Source organism: Pleuronectes platessa, chromosome 14 (assembly GCF_947347685.1).
Source record: "Pleuronectes platessa chromosome 14, fPlePla1.1, whole genome shotgun sequence".
Taxonomy (NCBI): domain Eukaryota; kingdom Metazoa; phylum Chordata; class Actinopteri; order Pleuronectiformes; family Pleuronectidae; genus Pleuronectes; species Pleuronectes platessa.
In genome coordinates, this window is record NC_070639.1 from 4,666,115 (window position 1) to 4,688,421 (window position 22,307).

Sequence of the window (22,307 nt, forward strand, 5' to 3'; positions counted from 1 at the left end):
AACCCGATGGAACTTAATTCATGCATCTGAGCATATTCGGTCATATTAGTAAGCGGACAGACCAACCAGAAATGAGAGGACTCAGTCGATACATGTGACTGCATGTGTGTGTTTGCCCCTAAACGTAAGGCTACATAATGGCCTTTCCTCACATCAGCACAGTGCATTTGAATAGCAAAGGCTACTGTGACAGCAGCAGTGGGTGGAGGTTAAAAACCACAGTGTAGAACAGTATCTGCCACACACACACACACACAAAAACTGATCTCAGTTTTTCTGGCCGAAACGCTTATCTGGTTTTGCGGATCCTCCGTCTCCCTCTTTGTTTTTGTCTTTCATTCTGGTTTTAATCTGTGAGGATCCCCCCTCGTTCTGTCTGTCTGTCTCAGAGTCCAGGCTGCTGATCCTCCGCCTGCCCCTGTCTCTCCTTCTTCTCTTGTTGACGTCTCAACAGTGTGAGAGGAGGAGGTGGTGAAAATCCAAAGAATCAATTTCTAAAGAAAAACTTATTTTTGTCCCTGCAAACGGTAAAGTTCTCCCCCTCTCTTTCCCTCACTGTTGATCTCACTGAGCACCACTGCCTCCCACCCCTTCTGTGACAGTTTGGAGGATGCTGCCAGCCTTCCTCATAAACACCCAATTCGTTTATTCCCCCCTTCCACCTAACCCCCTCCTCCTCTTTTCTCCTCAGCCCCTCCCCCTGTTTTCCCCCCTTCCACCTGACTGGCCAATGGGACCAGACGGGTTTGTCCGGGCGTAGACTGACTGGGGGGGAGAGGGAGGGGGGGGGGGGGGATGACCGCTTGGCCAGGACCAAACACCCTGCCAGTCAGACAGGCAGGAGCAGGGGGACAGAGAGTACAGAGACCGCGAGGCAATCTGTGGTTTCTGACTTGTTCATGGATAAAATTTTCTCTGTCTGAATTAAACTTCTTGGCCTGATGCATCCACAGAGCATCAGGTGTGAAGGAAGAGGTTCCTGAACCTGAGACCTCCACAGGAAGAAGAGGAGAAACACTGGATCTAAAGCATGCACTGAAATCCAACGGGCCAAAGTGTCAAATCAAGATTATCTGATGTCAACAGTTGTCAGCACAGACGTCTGACTCATACACTCGGAGTCCTGCACGATGCCGGCAGGAGGAAGGAGGTTTTCAGACCTGGAGATGTTAGTGGGGATGGAGGACGAGCAAAGGGACATTGCCATGAGCAGGGCTGGGAGCTGCGAGGAGTTTTACACATTCAGAGTAAGTTGTCTTAAATTTTTTATTGTTGCTATTTTTGAAATTGAGAAGGAGGTTTTCTACTTATGATCTGTGGAATATGAGAGATGTAAGACACACACCTGACTGTAAAATGTTTTATTTTTGTGCGGGAAGTGGGAGAATATTCTGGAATTTCACAGATCTCTTCACAGGAGCACACCAAGAATGTGTTTTCACACTTGTTGCATCTCAGAGCGGAGAAATAGCCTGAAGCATCCCACCGTCTAGTTCTGAATCCTAGAAATGAATGAAGAAGCTGTTGAAAAATAACAGAAGTCCAGTGGGAATAGTTAATGCTGCTCACAGTGAATATTTTTGATGCACTGAACTTGTATATCAAGTTAATCAAAACTAATAAGAAATGAAACACTGACCACATTTTCTGACCAACACAATTTTCATAAAGCAATATAAAGTCTACTTGTTCTCACTGATGTAAGATAATGTTTAATTGTTCCCCAGCCCTAATTGTTCACAGCAGGAAAGTGAATAACCAAGTAACACTTATTTACACAATGCTTTTTCAAAATAGACGTAATAAAAGAGAGAAAAAAAAGGTTCACAGTATAATTGGAGCCCAGGTTGAAAAAAAGTAAAAAATGTGTGCTTAAGCTTTCTTTCATAACCTGAGTCTTTGTGTGTTTTGATGCTGATACAAATCTCCACAATTCAATAAACTGCACATAATGTCTATGACATTTAGAGGGATAAGTTGAACTGTTGTTGCAACCACTTCTCTGTGGCTCGGTTAAAGCCGGCAGACCTGAAGAGATTTGTATGTGATTGGAAAGAGCTGAGCTGTTCGAGGAGGGTCTGGGTCATGCAGCCAGATTCTAAAACTGCTTCAGAAAAGCTGAACCTTGTGGGAGTTTATTTCTCAGCTACACTCTGGGTTAATGACCTCAAAGCCTTGCAACAGTACCAAACTTTTTGAAGAACAAATGTTTAGTGTCCATGCGGCATTATTTAGGATGTTGGAGGGATCTGAGGTGTAAAGCTAAGGCCTTTGTTCAACATCAAACCATTTTATTTACTCTTCTATGTTCCTGCTGAGAAAGGACTTTCCATGTGCAAAGACCTTCTACATCCGCACTACTGCGTTTTAGATTTATAACACATCAATATTGGCATGTTAGCTTTTCATGCTGTCCACATTATTCCTGATTTTGGGCCGCTTAGATCAAAAAGTTTTGAAAGGCCACTGGCCCCATTTCAGATTGAAATCTCCAGGGCTGCGTTGTGGTAAAACGGGCTGAATTGTAGATGTTTGGAAAGATGAGGGAGTTGTGTGTTTTCTGTAACTATCACCAAGGGTTAGACAACCTGCTCCCTGTTTGGACTGTAAATAAAGATGGACGACGCGTCCCCTCTTCCCCCCCCCCCTATCTAGGAATAGTCAAAACATGCTTCCAAAGAACACTGCCATCTTGTGCCGATAGCGTGATTTGGAGCCAGAGTAGGTGCAGTAGTGACCAGGGGTCGGGGCGGTGGTGATGTGTCCTGAGGATATTTATTTTATTATTACCTTTATGTTATCAAATACCTAATTAAAACCAAACTTACGGGAAACATGAACACCTAATCATACATCAGTGTGATGAAAACGACTTAAAAAATACTTTTGACCCGTACTTTTACTTCTTAGTTCGGTCTATGAACCATCACACTACTCCGCTCCTCCGCTCCCTGGTTACCAGTGGCCGCTCGCATCCGGTTCAAAACACTAGTAATTGCGTACCATGCTGTGAACGGATCAGGTCCAGTCTACATCCAGGACATGGTCAAACGTTACACCCCAGCTCGTTCACTCCGCTCTGCTTCGGCTAATCGGCTCGTTGCTCCCTCACTGCAAGCTAAACACTTATCAAAATCACGACTGTTTGCTGTCCTGGCTCCTAGATGGTGGAATGAGCTCCCCATCGACATCCGGACATCTGAAAGTCTACACATCTTCCGCCGAAAACTAAAAACACACCTCTTCCAACTTTACCTTGAATAAAAAAAAACAAAAAAAACACAAAAAAACACTAACAACTCTTTGAAACTAACACTTTTAGTAGCACTTAAATGGCACTTACTTATAGCACTTTGTAGTTTTGCTTTATTTTGAAGAAATTGTACTTTCTTGATTCTTGTTGTTCTGGGTCTGTACCCTCGGGGTTTAATGCACTTATTGTAAGTCGCTTTGGATAAAAGCGTCAGCTAAATGAAATGTAATGTAATGTAATGTAATCTGCTAACATGGAGGAGGCGAGGTTGGTGAACTATACCACATCGAGGCTTAGGGAGGCAATCAAGACGCTTTGCTTATGGGAGCTGTCATGTAGTCCATCTTTATACACAGACTATGATTTACCAGCACACACCTGCCCAGTGTACATGAATGGTTGCATGGACAGTGATTTCTTGTGAATGAAAACGCTCAGGATGGACATCTTACACAAAATATTTTGCCTTTGGTAATTTGGTCCACAGTGGCTTGCCATACAAGACAGAGAAGACAGAGCTTACTGTAAAGACAGAGTTTACTAGCCATCAGATGAGTGTGTCTCCTGTAGAAACGGAACAGGTGTTGTTGTTGTAAATTACAAGTATTCTATATGCAGAGAATCGGATAGTTGACTGAAAACATTTTTGAAAGTTTTCATTATGTGATACGCAGCTGAAGCTGTTTATTGTTGACCGTTGATGATCACAACACAGTGTTACCTGATGTGGTGTTGGGGCATGTTTCGGCAGGCGGGGGAAACAGATACTGTCTCGAGCTCAGCTGCTTGTGAAAAAGGTCTGTTCGCGATCAACTCTGACAGCAGCTAAATGACACTGTGACGGCTCAGAGAGCGGCGAGGCAGCCGTCCAAATTTGTCAACCTGAATTCCTGCAGGAAGAAACACTGAGTGTCTCTGTTTTCATAATCACATTTAGATGTTTTTCATGACTGCGTCTCAACCTGAGTCAATGCTGAACATGACAAATGATGAATGGTTTGCATTTTTCTAAATGAAACCACTGAGAGTCTGAACAAGGTCATGTGATGGTCTTTTCATTAGACCTTATTTTTTAAAACTACAGTCTTCTTTTGTGCTCATTATTCAATATCTTTGAATACTACTTAGACACACATGGTCAAACTGGGATTTATGGAGTTAGAGAGGTGTAAATGTGAGTGTGTGTGTACAGCAGGAAGTCAGGTGGCTTCACGTGAGGTGGCCCACAGACTCGACAGACTCAGAGGAATGCTGCCTTTGTCTGGAGTGAAACTGCTGCTGGCTCTTTAAAAAAAAAAACAGGCTGCTTTGGTACTGTTCACCCCCCTGAAACAACAACATTGTAAAAATACATGTAGTACAATGTATTAAATATCAAATAACTGAAAGGTTCCTGCAAGGCCTTGTTTGCCTGTGTTTCCACTTCAGATTTAGGAAAGTAGCCTGCTGACGTACAAGCTGTTCCACTCCAGTCCACCAGGGAGCAGTAATGCAGAAAACTAAATCATGACGAAACGATCGATTGAGCAACACTACTTTAAGTTTATTGCTTTACAAATGGGATCATTGCACTTGTATGAACGTGTATTTGAAAAATTCCAAATGCTGCGCCTGAAGTTAATAACCGATTTTACGATTTAGATTGAGCTTTCGAAATAAGCCACTGGAGCAAACATGCAATCAGGAATGTACTGTACTACAGTCCCTACCTAAAATGTTCCTATTTACTACTACCTGGCCAGGGACTTTTTGTTGAGTGGGAATATTTCCCCAGATATGGAAACAAACAGCAAACTTTTCTGGTTCCTGGGGAAAGTTCCTTCGGGGAAAAGCAGCTGAAGTTATAAAGTCTTTGGACACTAGTGTAACAGTCTGATCTGATATGTGTACAGTTTGTAGCATAATGAAAAGTAAATGAATTGATGGATTATTGTCAGTAATGATCGAGTATCTGAGGAGACATATTGTATGACAAGCAGTCTTGTTGTAATCATAGTCCAAGTTCATCAGCCACTACAATAAGGATCAACAATCAGCTGCCCCCTTGATCATGGTCCACCACCACTATCAACTAGTTACAGGATCCTCCATAAATGGAGCAAGGCCTGTGATCTAGTTCAGGCAGCCAACTCGAGCTGCGCTGCTCCAATCATACATCATGTGACATACCTCACTCGTCACAACCATCTATAATACAAACCCACCTTATCAGGTGGTCTATTTAAGCAGAGAAAATGTTTCCATCATCCCCTTTCCTTGCACTGCTGCTGCAGTATTGCCACCAGTTGCTTCAGCCCGTCCACCACCCCAGCATCCACCTGTAGTCTCCAACGAGGGGTTAAAAGTATTTGCTGATCACTCCCATCATTCCTCTGTAATCATATGGGGGAGTGATTAAGTTGGAGCCTAGACCCCAAACAATAATCCTGTTTAACTGCTGCAATAAATGTTTGTATGTAATTTGCCTGACTGAACTATCACAATCAGCCAGCAAGCTACAGGATCTGCTATTACGATCATGATCTATGAATAGATTTTCTCACTAACTTCAAACCATCAACATATTTGGGCAGACAAACCATGAAGAAGTGACTCAGAGGTCAGTGTGTGTGGAAAGAATGACGGCCTGTGTGTATTCAACACTGCCCAGTGTCTGATGCTATATCAGCTAGTATATAGCCATGCACATGTTCACACACACAGATTCATACACTCACAGTGAGAGTTCAGAAGTTCAGCAAATCATTAAAGTTATCTCCTGACTCTTCCAGGGATGTCATTACTGCCCCTGAGTCATAACAAATCAAGCAAGGCTCTTACACTGTATATGTATTTAGACATGTATGGTGCCTGTGTATGTAGCTATGTGTGCATCTGTATGCGGGTTCACAGGGTTAACAATCATGCTATATGAAGGTATATGATTGTTTTAACGTCACTGATTTAATGAATGTACAGTGTGTGTGTGTGTGTATGAGAAAGAATCCTTCGGGGATATCTCCTCAGTGTGTCCTTGTTTGAAGGGGAATCCCACCAAAGACTTATCTCACGAATCTCAGTGCCACAGTTCAGTTGTATTGATGATTGTAACCCGGCTAGCTTAAAAAAACGAAGATACAGGCATTTCAGCCTTCATGGGCAGAGGGCTATGGCTTTGTTTTTTCATAAAGACCGTGCAATGTGCACGTCATGTTTTATGACTTGCTTTTCCAAGACTTAGAACTGTACTTGATCCCATTTAATTTGGGAGGACTATGGAGCCAGAGTCGGGCCATTAGTTTGATCAGTTGAAAGAAAAATTGAAAGTTCAAGTTCAAGTTTGGATCTTGAACTTTGAAAAAATATCAAAAATATATATGAAAGTGGAAAATGAAAATACATATTTTATTCCAAATTACTCCAGAACTGAATCACATCATATTTAACCCCTAACAACTTTTGAATATATTGTTCAAATGATCAAAACTATTGACCTGGATTTGCCTGCCTAGAAGACTGGGATATAAGTACCCGTTTCGACAAGACATGTGACTTGACTTGAACAATTTGCTTGACTTGCCCTTAAAAAAAGCTGCATAACTGGCATTTACCAGTAAACCATCAAGAGTTTTCCCCTGGACTGTCTTTCAGTTTCCACTTCATGGGTGGTCATTTTACCTTAAAATTAGGCCTTCTTACATATAACCATCAGAGCTTTGCTTCTCCAAAGAAAACAGGAGCAAGGGATTCAACGTCAGGCTTCATTATGTCTCTTCAGCTACAGATGGTTGTCATAATACGGCAGGTTGTGAAGTCCGAGGCATCAGGGTGGCGGCAGGAGGTATTAGGCCAGCTGTAAAAGGGAGGGATTAGGTCCCAGTGACCCGGCATTCCCAGGTTAGAGAGCAGGATGAGAGGTGAGGGAAAATGGGGATCAGGGTAAACTGACAGAGAGAGGTAGAGAAAAGTTGAGTCGTTAAGAGGGATGTAAGGATTGGAAATGGAAGGAATGTAGGATAGGAAACAAGGAGAAAAAAGGATAAAGGTTTTGATGAGATGGCATCTGGCAGAAGTTGGCACCTCTCCGATACATTTTTTGAACTTCAGTGAGATAAGTAGCTCCCTCTGCTGCTGCATGTTTGAACACTGCCTGACCAACATAGACTGATACCCCCTTAACCCACACTGCTTGAATTTGATGGGATCACCTGCTCCATCGCAGTAACTGCCATGTGTTACATGACTGTAACTTGTAAACAAGCCATGGATTTGTGACGTAGGAGCGTGAACCTGTAGCCAAACAACTTCACCTCATGTGTTTCCATTGCAGCTGCGCAAAACTATCAGCAGTTGATCTTCAGAGAGAGAGAGAGACTGGTAGCTCTGAGCACAGTGTTTTCAGATCTTTGGAGGAGATAGGCGACTGTGAGTGCGTGTACTTCTAAACCATCTGTGAAGTAATCTGGTCATTAAGTTTGGCGATTATTTGGTTGACCTAGTGTAAAAACATGTTGTGTCTATTTTCATCCATGCAGTTTGCAGACAAACACGTATACAGTCTGAAAAGAGTGTAGCCTGATCTCATTACAAGGAAGCAGTTACTAGTGTGCTGTGTAAACAGAGAAGCACATAGAAAAAGGAGAAATAAAACAAAATTGAGGGTGTGATTCATCAGTAAGAGATGGACATTACCTGGTAAAGGAAATCTAGGGGTAGGACTGCATCAGAAGCCAAGAGAAAGTGGAAATTGGATGGGGATACAATTTTTATTGTGGATTTTGATATTTCAAGTTTTTCTCTGGAGTAAGAAACGTTAACATGTTAGGATTACAAACTGGACAGATTTGTTACATTTACAAAAGAATCAGCTGCACAAATCTAGTGTCTGCTTGGTTCTGACTGTGGCTGATGTGCAGTGTTCGGTGTTGGAAAACTGTTATCGATCGTTGGCCTAGAGCTGTATTTCCCTTTTAAATCATCGATAGTTTTGTAATGATCACCTGGCCAATGTGCTGAGTGCTTTGCAGATTTCACCATCCACATAGTTAGCATACGGATGTGGGTCTTTTCAGGCCATGATGCAGTCCTTCTCATCGTCTTGTGGCCGGACCAAAATGGATGTGAGTCTAAAGTGGGTCATGTGGTAAATGGTGATTTTTGACCCAAATGGCACAAGAGAAATACAGACAACTTTTGGTACCTTTTGCTCACTTGTGGTATTGTTATGGTTTACATGTAGGTCAGATGTGGGACATACATAGGATGTGTGGATTGTGGGCCAAAACTAATTTGCTACATGGGAAACCATTGACTGTGTTATTGCTCCAGTGTTTATTAAAGGTGATGAATACATTATATTGCTTTAGGTTAACAGGATTGGTGTATTTGTTTGTGACATCACAAACTTAGGCTGTCTTAGTCAGATTTTTTTTCAGACAGCCATTTGTTTACCACATTGTTAAAGTGGAAATACTCATAGCAAATAAAATTGACTGCTATTTCTCAAAATATGTGTTCTATAATAAAAAAAAGTACAAGGGGTACATGTTGGCCACCTGCCAGCTCACCTGGTGGAGGGGGTGCCCCATGAACGGAGGCTTGTGTCAACTCTCACCAGCGACCTGGCCCTTTGCTGAATGTCTTACTCACTCTCTCTTCTCATTTCCCACTAACTCAATTAATCAATTAACCCGAAAAACTATTAATGACTCATTTATCCACATCCATTACAGGATTTCATGAGTTTTTCCTTGTTTCATGCAGGACGCCTCAACAGGTAATGCAAATCCAGTAGCTTTTGAGTAATACTCCCAACAAAAAAACTGTAAATAAAAACAAAAGCTCTTGGGCAGAGGTAATAATCGCTCTCTCCTTTTGTCCCTGTCACTCACATCTGGAATATCAATCTAAAATTGCTCACTGCAAATTAGTGTGTATGTGAACATTACACATTGTCTGATATTATATTCATCTTCCTGTTTCTCATATTGGTTTTATAACACCAAAGGCCTGCCTCCAATCTTTGTCTCGCTGGGACAGATAACATCTCTTTATCTTCTGTTCTCATTAAATGTCACCGAACCTCAAGGCTGTGGAGACACATTGGCTGCTAATATGAGATGTGTTTGATTCTTCCATCCTGTTGCTGAAGATAAATGGTGTGGTTAATTGTTCTGCTGACTGAGAGGCTTCGAACACTGATGGTACAAGAGATGTGCTGCAATGTAGCTGTGGAGAAGACAAGCGGGTATAAATAGATTAATGTTTTATGCTTTTTTTATGCTCAGGGGAAATTGTGTGAACTGTGCCTGTTGTTTTTTCACTCTCACATTTGTCCAGATCAACCACAATGACATAAATCCTCATTGTGCACTCAGTATCATGTGAAAGGCTGTAAAGTGCATCAGCTGCAGGGAAATTGGAATCATGTTGACATTTTATAACAAATTCTGAATTGAAATCAACAATTACCAATCCAATGAATTAACTAAAAGAGGATATTATCCCTCTTTTCAGAAATTTTGTCTGCCTACGTTGCAATGAACCATTTAGGAGATTATCTCCAGCTTTCGTTTTCATTTCTGTCAGAGCTGCCCTCATGGTAACAATGTTAGTGTCTTATCTTTTCTTTTCTTATCTTTTTTTTGCTATAGTTTGATAACATAAACATTGTAATATTACTCAATGCTCCATCATCTATATTGTCAACAGCTGCATATACAAAGAAATGATATCATTGCATTTTCCACACCTCATAATTAAAATACAAACTTTGTCAAAATCCCTAATGCATTAACAATTACAAATCACATGTTGCTCTGTTCACCGAATTAACAGGACCAGAGTGAAGTTTATCTTGCAGAGTGCTTTGCAGCTGATAAGGTTTTTCAGATGTGGAAGATTGTGATAACCACATGATAACTGAGGGAGCTGAAGGGCTGTTTGAGGAGAAAGAAGGATGGAGAGAAAAAGTCAGAAAGACAGAGAGAGATCATGAAATGGGGAGAATGACAAACCAAATTTATCTATAGCAGCTGGGTTATTTTTTAACCCAGGCCTCTTTATGTGATGCCACTTTTTCTTCTCGACAGTAGCTGATTCTGAGCTATGGCAACATGATGTTAACACACACACACAAACATACACACGCACACACGAACACACACACACACACACACACACACACACACACACACACACACACACACAAACTCATAGTTGGAGTTAAGTTTTTTTAGGTCAGACCTTCAATGTCAAACTTACAATAATAAACACAGGGAACAGCTACTGTTACAAGAGAGAATTCCAACTATCGGTTTGAGATGGGATATGAGCCTCCTCCTTTCTTCTCTCCACTGTTCCCTGACTTCCTACGTTTACTCTCGTCATAATTACTACGACTGCTGGAGGCCATTGTCACCCGATTTTCGGGAGTGGTGTCGAGTCACAAGGAAACTAATTTCCCGCATTATAAACCTCCCAACAAAATGGGAGGATATGATTCAAAACAACACAGATGTAAAACTTTAAATCTACTTTTCATATACTGACAAATTCCTTCTCTTCATGACTGAGTGAAATACCACAATGCTGACTGAAGCCTTTTAATTTTCTCTCCCAAACACTGACTGCCTGGACACTCCTTCCTGGGAAAAATTCCTCTGGTGCAAAGGAAGTGATGCATTTTACATCTCAGGCTTTTACTCAAGCAAACAAAAGCAGAGGAACTGTGGATGGTTAGAATGAACAGTGATAGGTGCCAGGGTTGAATGGAGAAAGAAAATGACGCCACCCATTAAAAACAAAGTGCTACACATTCTGTAAATGCGGTGTGTTCATGGTGGACGAGACAGTGGGGAAAACAAGCTGCCTGTTTCTTGCTCAATCAGACTTATTTCATTTGTCACGCTCCAAAATCTCAGTGAGTAAAATGATTATATTGAACTTTTACATTCACAAATAATCCTGTATAACATACTAGAGGAAAGCAAGACTGGAAAAACTAACGTCTCCTTTGAAAAAGCTGCAAATGAAGATGTTACCTTGAGTCTACGTGGACAGCAACAGTTTCACCCTCACAGACTAAAAGAGAAAATTGCACCTATGGACCATTTACCCTGACTGCACATGTGCAAACCCTCAGTCTCTGCCTGTAGCCGGACGTTTACTGGCAGTGTCAGAGTCTCTTTGGCCCCTGGTGAGCAGAGATGTGCAGTAAATCATGTGACTTCTTCTAACTGCTGTGTCTGTCACTATGAGGCTTTTCCAATTCTGCAGCTCAAAGTTCACCAGATGAGAAATGACGTGAGCCAAACATTTTTTTTTAAGGCAGCTCAGCAAAACTTCTCCACCCAGGAGAACACTGACAGTGCTGGTATAAATAATGCAGCTTCGGCCTCAGGAGAACGTTTTCCTTCAGTGAGCAACAACATCCAACTGAGGAGCAGCTTCAGCTAAACCCTCCATTCTGATGTCAACTGTTTCTTATGGTTCCATGATGCTCAGGACTTGAATATCTAAAAACAGAACAGTGACATAAGCAAATGTCCGATAATCTAATTTTGTTGTTATTACCTCTGCAGAGTAGGGAACCACTACCAAACAGATTTTTTATGAAAGGATGGGACTCGGACCTACTTATATTTTGTCTTTTGAACTTCTTAAACATTGCTTTTCACAAAGATATTAACTCCCCATTAAATGTTTTGTCTTCGCCCCTCGCCTTTGGTTTGTTTCAACAGATTTCAATTAAAGTTCTTGGCAGAATAGGACTTGATTCAAAATTGATTCGCTTCCTGGTTGGACCTGAATCAGGAGTTGGGTCTGCGAAATATTTATTTTTGTACATTTTTGCTGATTTTCACAGATCTTGATTTAAAAAAAAAAACAGCCATGTCTGTCTACGTCTATGTGTCTGTGCAATTTGGTGCAGCTTCATTTTATTGTAGCGTTTATCGATCATAAAAGATTTGAATGAAAAAATAAGATTACAGAGCCACTTCACCGGCATTGAAACCAAGAACCACCCACTTTCTTTGAGGTGGAAAATAACACATTGCAAACCATATAGAACAGTTTGATTGTCTGGTTTTTCAGCATAGTTTACAAGGTCGTGGTTTCATGGGGGGAGCGTGTAGCTCATTTTTAGCTCTGATCTGAGGTAATTACTACATGTAAGAGAAACGGCCACCGCTGTGAAGACTTGTCTGGTTATTATGGTTGGTTTGAGGCGGGGGAGCCTCGTCAAAGAATGAGGGGCTCTCCTCCCCTCCTCCTTCCATGTGTGATTAAACCACATGCAAATCACACACATTCTGCACCCTGGTCTGTCTAAAAGCATTGTGTCACATTAAGAAACTGTTCTTTGACCATTGAAAATACTTAAAAGAAACAAGTGTATATCTTTTTTCATCATCGTGGTGTATATATAATTTGGAGAATATGGTTATGTCAGTCATATTTGCATCAGGAGATAGACGCACACATGCTAAACCCCGGTTATCATTCCTGGAAAAAGAAAAAAACTCCAGGATCTCATTTCCTGGACCTTTCACTTTACACAAGACCTCCACTCTCTCAGATGGGAGCATTTCCAGTGTGAGTACAGAGAATGAGGAGGATGATGTATGAGACAGCAGCCCATCACACATGCAAACGTGCACACAGATGTTGACACAGCAGGACGGTTGTGTTTCAAGGCATCAGGCCAAAAGTCCTGTTATCTGCAGTCGGGTCTCGGCTGCTGCTGCTGCTGCTGCACGTTTCTCTTCTGTTTTATTTTTAAAGGGCACATGACAGAATGTGCAGCGAGAATGAATTACAACACCCATGGCTCTGCAGTGCTTCTACGGCATGTATTAAAAATAGCAACAGGCGTTCCCTGGAAACATAGGGCGAGTGTGTTTCCGTGCACGACTGACACATTTTTGTGATCGTGAGTGTGTCAGTATGTAATTATTGGGTTTTGCGTCAACAACGATGTGTATTTGTGTGAACAGTTTGTGTATGTGTGAGTTTTCTTAAATGAAAGTGGATTATTTGCAGCCAGAAAATGGAAAAAAGTTAAACATTGCAAATCTGTTCCAGTCCCTGGTTTATTTCTGGCACTGCAGAGCTGGGACCTGCCATGTCTTGTGTCACTGAGATGAACACATACCCACACACAAACACATGAGCACACATATGCATCCTTGCATTTTAATAAAATCCAGACCATGCCTTGGGGGGGGGGGGGGGGCTAGTGGAGCCGCTGCAGGACGAAGTGCTGTCAAACTTCTACTTTACTGAGCTGCTCCCTTGAACACAATTCAGTGTGCCTGGAATAAGTTATATTTTTATTGTAAATATTCATTCATTGTAATAGAAAAAAATGACATATTCTGTGTGGTCTGCTTTATGTTACACATCATGTCACATGAGCTCTGCTTCATGTTCAGGCCAGACTCCTCTCACCAGCGCTGACCTTTGACCTCTTCATCACTGAAAGCGTGCTGTGTTCATCATCCTGGCACAAGAGGCTCATTCTAGTGTAACACTTAGATTAATGCTAGAATCATAAAATTTGAAAAATATAATCAGATTAAATTTGTATCCCAAGGTCAACATCCTCTAACGTTCCCGACCTTCCGTGGTGGAATGCATGCTTTGAACTCTTGACCATCAACCACTGGTGGGCCGATAACAGGCCGCTGGAAGTGATAGTGGCTCACACACAGCTCCCGGCGGACCCTATGAGTCTAAGCGCTGACTGACATGCTCACACACACATGCACCCACATGCACACAGATAAAGGCAGATGGACGTCCCTCACACACACACACACACACACACAAACACACACACACACTCGCTCACACAACAAGTGGTAAATGGTTAAGGCTGCTTATCTTCCCCTCTAAACATTCCTCATTAGCTCTTCTCTTTCTGCTGCCTGTCCGACTCCTCCTGCAGAAAGTGAGAGACATAACAACTGCTGTCAAGAATCACTTGTGACCCTCCCTCTCTATTCCTTTCTTCCTCCTCTCTCTCCCCCTCAAGTCCGTGAGGCAACCTACAAAAATGTCTGAACGCGATGCCTCAAGTCAAAAGTGTCAGTGCAGTAACAAACGGCCCTCAAATTTAATAAAAGGAGACAACAGTGCAGAAGAGAAAAGTGATTAATCATAGGGAAAGAGTTAGAAAAAACTGTTTGAACAGAGCTGATGTTTGAGTGAATTTCAGATTACTGCAATGGGCTGTTTGCTTGGCCTCTGGTAACACTTGCTGCAGCTTTCTTTATTTTTTGGTGATTTTTTTTCTCAATGTTTTGTCTGTTTAGGCACAATATGCATGGTAAAAGTATCAATCAATCATTCAAAAATATATTTCTGAAACTGTAGAAGTGATTTGTAGTAATGCTGAAGGACTTGGTCCACAGAACCCTGACTTTACATCACCGCTGCTGCAAAAACAATTTTTCAACTGTTTATTCAAAGTTTGGTGACGATTGACTCCGTAGCCTAAACCCCGAACCGGAAAATCAGTCGATGTCGTTGTGAAGGAGCTGCTGTTGTGATCGAGAACATCATTTTAGTTGATGAGTCCCAGCCTCAGCTGGTTGCCTGTTTATCCAAAGTTTATTAATATTGAACCTATCATGCCTTCAAATCGCACCAAATGTGTCAAGCCAATAAGTGAAAAGGTTCTCGAGATAAACACGCTGAATATGATTTATTTTGTAAAAGCATTGTGGGTGCTGATTTATGTGAACAGCAACAGCCAGCATGGCTAAATGGGGAAATGTTTCAAATTGTAGCATTGCAAGTATCAGCAACGCCACAGAAATCAGTGACATCACATTAAAGGCATCAGTAAAAAAGCTATGATCCTGAACACTGTTTTCTAACCATTGCAATTCTTTGCTTCACCTTGTCAAGCTGTCAGATTGTCGCTGCCAGGTCTGATGAGGTCAGGGGTTTAAAGCCCCTCAGAGGATTTAGCTGATGGAATGAATGTGAACATGTATCAAATGGCCTCATCTGGTTGGCGACATGATTACCTTGGCTGGCTGTTAGCAAGGGGCTGAGTTTGTTTGGTAAATTATTTGAACATGCAATATGCAATTTCCTAGTGCTGAGAGTCTTTCAATCAAAACAATAACAGAAGACGGAGTTTGGTGACGTTTTGAAGTAGCCTGGCATCATGGGAGTTGTTGTTTTACATCTTGTCCCGGGTAGGATTCCCTCAGTGTTAATCCTTTAGGAGGTGATTAAGAGGAGCCCAATTATCTGCAGGGGTCTCCTCCTACGTCTGAGTTTTACTGGTGCAGTTTGGCAGACGTCCTGCAGGGGCTGTCAGCCGAGCTGCGGCTGAACGTTTCTCTGATAATTTATGACTGAAATCCTTCACCCTGTAAATATATTCTAATGTTCAGAGGGGATATATGATGTTGATTTAAACTTTGTAACATTGATTAAAATATCACAGATTTCTCTTAGTTTTGCAAATTGCTTAGGACACCTTAGATCATGTTTGTGCATAACTGAACAAAATATATAATAGTGATTAAAATAAAAAATATCTGTTTGATTTTAATGTGGAAATTTACATAGCATAACCCTAATTTATGCATCGAAATCTCCAAATAGCTTATTTTGTTTAAGTCAGAGTTAAATCCAAGAAAAGTGAATTCTCATATATACGTTAAAGGCTGAAACCACAAAACTCCTCACACACCTTTGTCTGGAAGAATTGATCATTTCATCTGCAGCCCATTCATCATCCTTCAAAGCTTTTAGGGAGACGTCAGGACACAATAAGATGCACGAACGAGCTGCTGCACTTCGTCTCTAACTAAATCCAGATAAATGATCTACTGCACAAAGGTCAGACTGTTTCAGAAACCTTGAGCACTCAGTGACAGCTCAGTCTCGTGCTAAGAAACCGGACAGCTTTGTCAATGCAAATAGAATTATTTAAATTCACTGACTCTCCTTTGATCAAGTTCTTTTCAGTGACTCATTTGTGCTAAAATAAACAGTCTTTGTTTGCGTCTGTGCTTTTTACGCTCAGAAGTTTTAAAGTTAACCTCTGAATATTCTTCTTTTTTTTTTAGCTCCAGTGTTACCTGAAGATACCTAGAATAAACTTTTTGTTGCTGGCGTGACTTTTTGCGGTTTGGATGAAGAAGTATCCAAACATCAGTCAGAATCTGAGCCAAACAACATTTCCTGGCAGATCCTCATGATCCACTGTGATTACATCAATAATTCTGAGGCAGCAAAAGTTTCTACGTCTATCATTTAAGAGAGAAAATCCACCAGCATTAGATCTTTTTGAACCAAATCTGAAGCTCGTTGCTCTCTCTTAATTCTGGCGTTGCTTATTGACAACTGCACTGCTGCAGAGATCTGCTAAATTGTTGGATTGAGGTTTATGGAGGTCAGAACTGACTCATTCCTGTTTGTGGAAATGATAAATTAGAAGGAGTAGTTGTTTGGATGTGTGAGGACTGAAGACCTGTAACTCCAGTAGATACTTGCAGAAAGGCAGCTGGATAAGTGTGAGGAGGATTAATGAAGCTAAGACCTAATTGATATCAAATTGACTAATATATTTTTGCAAAAGCTCAGATGAGATTCAGGGAAGTTTTTAAATGTTTTTGTGTCATTTTTTAAATATCTAATATTAAAATATCCAGCAACGACGATATAGTTTATAAAGTGGTTGTAAGACATGTTCAATGCATTAGTTATCTCACTTTATAAGAACAATACTACTTTATGCATTGGTACAGAGGAAAAACATCAATTTGAGATAATGGATTTCCTCCAACATGACAGATAGCATCAGTTAAGATGTTAGAGATCTCATTCATATACATTCCTTGAATTACTTGCTTTTAGAAGAGAGAAAAGAAGCCAATTAAACCTTTTCCTCACATTTGGCTTTTGGGGGAATGTAGTGGCAGAAGAAAACAGTCAAGTCATGTTTGTTTACATTTGACTTATGTGCTTCAAAATTTAAAATCAAACTTGCATGACAAATATGTATCGTCACCAGATATATGAGATGAACATATATGAATCAAAAACAGGTTACATATATAAACACAACAAATTAAATAAAATGTGTGAGTGAGTGAAAGATGTTAAAGAAAGTGATAAAAATACAACAAATACATCGAGAGAGTCCAACACTTTCTCTCAGAGACCAAGGACAGATTAAACTATTTCCCCGTATCCACCTTCAAAGCTCATTCACTCTTTTCGCTCTGGGAATCAAACTCCCGTGCTCACAACCTGGACTCTCACCGCGGATGGACCCCTGCCGCTCTCACACAGAAACCCTGTTCGGTCGAACCTGCTGCTGACACCAGCACGACCTCTCGACTGAAACCAAAACAGTTGTGTATCAGCCCCGAGGTCACGACTTAACCTGTCCTCCTGCATCCTCCACATGACTTCTGTCTCTTACACACTCACACACACATTCCTACCTTATCAACAGTGGGGACTATGGCGACCAACAGTTGACCATTCTTTCAAATTAAGAAAACCTACAAACACTTTCCTCAAGTCTTTCAAAAATGGACCATTATATTTACCACTTGTAACAAACGACATTAAGTATCTGAGGGCCAACATATAAATGGAGAAAACAATTCACTGTCACTCATGGTCAATTTAGCGTCTCCACTGAGGGAGGAAGCCAGAGAACAAAGCCCATTTCGAAACAGGGTCAAATTGGGACTCCAAACAAGAGCCCCCTTGAAGTGAGGTGAGGGTGTCACCCACTGCACCACCCAATCCAACATCTTCCTATGACAAATGTTCTAAAAACTATTTTTCCGTGTGAATATATGAGGCGCTAGAGTGGCCAAACGGCACAAAGGTTAAAAAAAACATGAGAGCATGTACCAATAGCTATATGCAGTGTATATTAACAGCCGTAATTTATGAACTTAAATACTGTTACTGTGATGTGAACCTTTGGAAGATTTATATTTCAGACCTTTTGTGTATTTTTCCTATTTCACAAACCACTGCTTCACCAGAGGTTGGAGGGAAGGGGACGGTGCATCTTACAGAAACAAAATGTGACGCTGTGACATCAGGATGATACAGTCACAACAACAAAAACAGCAAACGTGCATGCTGCAGTGTGTCAATAGCATCTTTAACTCTGTGGGGAGACTGAGGTAATCAGATTAACAGGGTTAGAGGGTCTGGAAGGAAGGGGGGGGGGGTCTGTGTGTATGTGTGTGTGTGTGTGTGTGTGTGTGTGTGTGTGTGTGACGAGATAGCAGATGTAACAGCCAGACTTAGACCGTCTGTTTCTGATTTCTGTCTCAGTGTCTCTTCGTCTGACCGACTGAGTGATCGGCTGTCCCTCTGAGATGGGCTGGGTTTAGGACATCACGTAAAGAAATCTCATATATCAGTATTTGGTCGGACACACGTTCAGCTCCTCTTTCAAGCAACACCAAGAAAATACAGATGAGAAAGTTATTTATAGAAACTGAAAATAAGTGATTACATTTTGAGAAGCTGACTCGATGACAGCTGACACAAACTGACCAGTACACCAGCTGCTTTTCAGTCAGGTCAGTTCGAGCCGGCGGCAAGCGAGCCCACAATTTCCATTTTCCGTTTCTCCACAATGTTTCTTTAAATGTCTTTCCTCCCTCTCCTCCACCTGAGTCACTCCCTCTCACCACAGGCTTTGTTTCAGTCTGGTTCTCCCAGGCCTCCATCGTCTGTCTCCCCCCACACGTCTCGGCGGCCCCGATCGTGCATGGCCTCCTCAAGCCGCAATGTTTAGACAAACCCAAAGAGACATAGACGCGCTGACTGTGAAGGGAGAGTGATGCCGAAATTTCCGCCTTCTCGTTCTCTGTAACTAACCCTGGTGTTTTGCCTCAGAGGCTTTAAAGGCTGCATCGTAAATCCCTGAGGAGTAAACACACCATGAGAACACTTTGTTCTGGCGGCGCTCCTTTTGAATACAACGTTATTCTCAAAAAACCGAATTTGTTTTTGTGCAATGTTATTTTTTTGTGATAAAGATGGATTAACTAAAGTAGTAGAGATAAAGGATGGATGTATAAACGGATAGACCTGCATTATCAGAGTTTTTCAACTGTTTTAAATCTGCATATTGCTTTCTAAAAAAAACACTCGGAATGACCAGAAACTACAGAAATGCCCAAAACATATTTCCCACCCACACATTATTTTGTTTTCCACAATTTGCTCAGCCATACCTCAAACGTTTGTCGCCCAGAAACCTCTGAATTATGCTGTTCAAGAAAAAAGGGAAACAGTGGGTCTTTATTTTTGGCAGTTGACGTGGAAGTCTGGCTTCTTAAAGCAGCGGCGGTGGCGTTGGCTGCGGTGATGGAGGTGTCTCTTCCAGGGAAACGGATGCTGTTTTTGGGTCACAGCAACTCCCTGTCTGCCTGAAACATTTCTGTCATCTGTCACACATCAATCCCCTGGATCCTTCCATCCATCCACCCCCCCGCTAAACCTCCTCATCACGCGTGTTTATTTTCAGAATAGGTAGAGGTGCTGTCCTTAAATGCATATTCAGCTACGTTTTGTATGTGAAGCTGCATTTGTGCATGTGTTTACAGTGCAAGTGCAAACCCAACACCTGAACCCTGCACAGACGAGAATAAAGCCTCCCGTCCGAGCTCTGGACTCTGTCCAGCTCATTTTCTCTTTCTCTGGGATCGACTGTTTGCCGTCCAAGTCAATACTCTCCTCGGCTTCAGGTTTTCAATAGCCTGACTCCCTGGGCGTGACGGAGACATTCCCTCTCAGCCACACTTCAAAGAAAATGTCAGATGATATTTGCAAGGACACATATGGATTCTCTGTCTTTCCTTCGGAGAGGAGAATATCAGTATAGTGCAGATTAGGATTCCTATTTCTCCCCCGACCTGCAGTCAGTCGGCTCAATCCTGGAGTTTCAGATGGCGAGGTGGGTTTAAGAGCGCTTTAAAGTTATCACAGAGAAAAGTGTTGTTTTCTGCCATGGATACTGGAAGTTACAAGCAATAATAAACCCAAACACGCTTTTTATTTTCTATTGTCGCAGCCCGGTGACAGAGTGGAACACTGAGGCAGCAGAAACAAAACAGTGCAGTACAGTGACAGTCGTGGTCAACCAGCGGCGTTTCCAACCACATTTCTGACACACCCTTGATTTATATTTTTTCCTTTAAATCCAGAAGACTCCTGAAAACAGCAGGAAACTAAAGCCGTCATTTCACCCCTAAAACTAGGGAAGGTTTAAAACACTATTTGTTTTAAGTTAAAAAACAAATGTGACTTGACCAAACTGGGCCCTTGATGAAAGGATGATTTAGCTGCAGAGGGAAGGAATGTGGATTCCTGCTCATCGAGAGACCTAAAGACAGAAGCCGGCGGTGTTCCCCCGGCGGTTTTTTCATGCGTCTTGCGACATGATCAAAGGGGAACACTATCAATGTTCTAATCATCGCATGCAGGCCACTTTTCATTGGACAGATAAGACAGAACAATTGGTGCATACCTTTGTATTTGTGGAGACAACACAATGGTCTACAAAGATCTGCCGTGCAAAACAATTCTGTCAGCTTGATGCCTCATGTTTTGGCTTTTAGCTGTCAGACACATCGGAGTGTGGCTCAAGCTCCAGTTTTCCGTCCGAGCTAAAGAGAAAACTAATCAAATCCACTCTGAACACAACAGGTATTCTGTTTTTTGTGTCCAAACCCTACTCAAGGCCTATGTTTTCCCGGATAACAGACCCGGGCAGTGTAACAAATCAAGTAGAAAGCCCAGCCAGCGTGACAGAAGATCAAAAAACAATGCAAATATTTTTTTCCAAATGTTTGTCCGTGTCCCTACAGGTTCATATTTAGCATAACTCAATACTATTGGCTAGTTAGACACGCCCCCTAACAAAGCCAGATGCAAACGTCCTACATGCATTTGAAGCGGTTGACCAATCACAATGGATTTGAGAGGAGGAGCTTTATAAAGATGGGCCTTAAAGAGACAGGAGCTAAAAGCCGAGGGTTTCAGACAGCGACTGAAAATAGGAGCTGCAGCAATGAACAATATGAGCAGAGTGACAGGTTTTCTAAACATTAAAGCAAGTAAACATTTTCGAAGTAATAACACAAATTAAAAGGATCAAACCGAATAAAAGAAGGCCAAAAAAATGCCTCCTTTCACGGTTACTGATAAGTACAGGTTTCTCTATATTACTTAAAACCAATCAAATCCATTCAGCTTTAACAGGGGTGTGTGCGTTCTGATCACCTTCAGTCCTTTGAAAGTAAACACCTCCAGCCGCTCGGGGGAAGTTAACCTACAGTGAGGTGTACTGTAGCTACAGTGAAAAGGCAAATGTGTCAAACGTGTCCCGCTGTGGCTGTCTGCTCTGACATTCCACCTCATCACTCATGTTATTCTTGGCGCTGGCAGAACATTCTTAAACCTGGACCCTGTGGAAACTGCTTTCCTGTCGTACGAGAACAGTTGGCCTCTCTGTGGTGCTGACTGCCAGACAAGCAGAAAACATGATGGGTGCTTCAAATGAAAACACACACACACACACACACACACACTTGTAGGTAAACACAGTGAGGATCAAGAGTTAAACCAGAGCAAGCGTTCATATTTGTGAGGCAATAAGGAAAAGGAAGTTCTGCTTTCAAAATAAAAGAACAAATAAACTAATGAAGAATATCCATTCACACAATAACATGAAATTAAACAGAAGAATCCTTCATTAAGCCTTTTTTTTTTTGCTGCAATCAAAACATTTTTTTCTTCACATTGCAACTTAAGATTTGTGATTTATAAAGTGGAAGTGCACGAAAGAGCATAATAAAAAAGAAGTAAAGATTTATAAACATGGTGCATTACATTAGCACATTACACAGATAGATTTTGATATAATTATATATATAATTTCCTTGTTTTTTTTCTTTTTCTTTTAATCTTTGGAACTCCCCCATTAAGAAATAATTCACATACTGAATCAGTCTGGATGTTTTATCTTTTCATGATCTGTCAGGCTCCTTGTATCTTAGTTCTT

At 41.5% G+C, this 22,307-nt stretch overlaps 1 protein-coding gene across 1 annotated transcript in view; it reads left to right on the plus strand.

The window, feature by feature from the left end:
• Nucleotides 1-836: 836 nt before the first annotated feature.
• arhgap20 (Rho GTPase activating protein 20) overlaps nt 837-22,307 on the plus strand; it is a 54,032-nt gene continuing 32,561 nt past the window's right edge. The window contains exon 1 of the mRNA XM_053440414.1: nt 837-1,247. Within this exon, the coding sequence (XP_053296389.1) occupies nt 1,131-1,247 (117 nt within the window). The 5' untranslated portion in view covers nt 837-1,130. The remainder of the gene's footprint in view (nt 1,248-22,307) is intronic.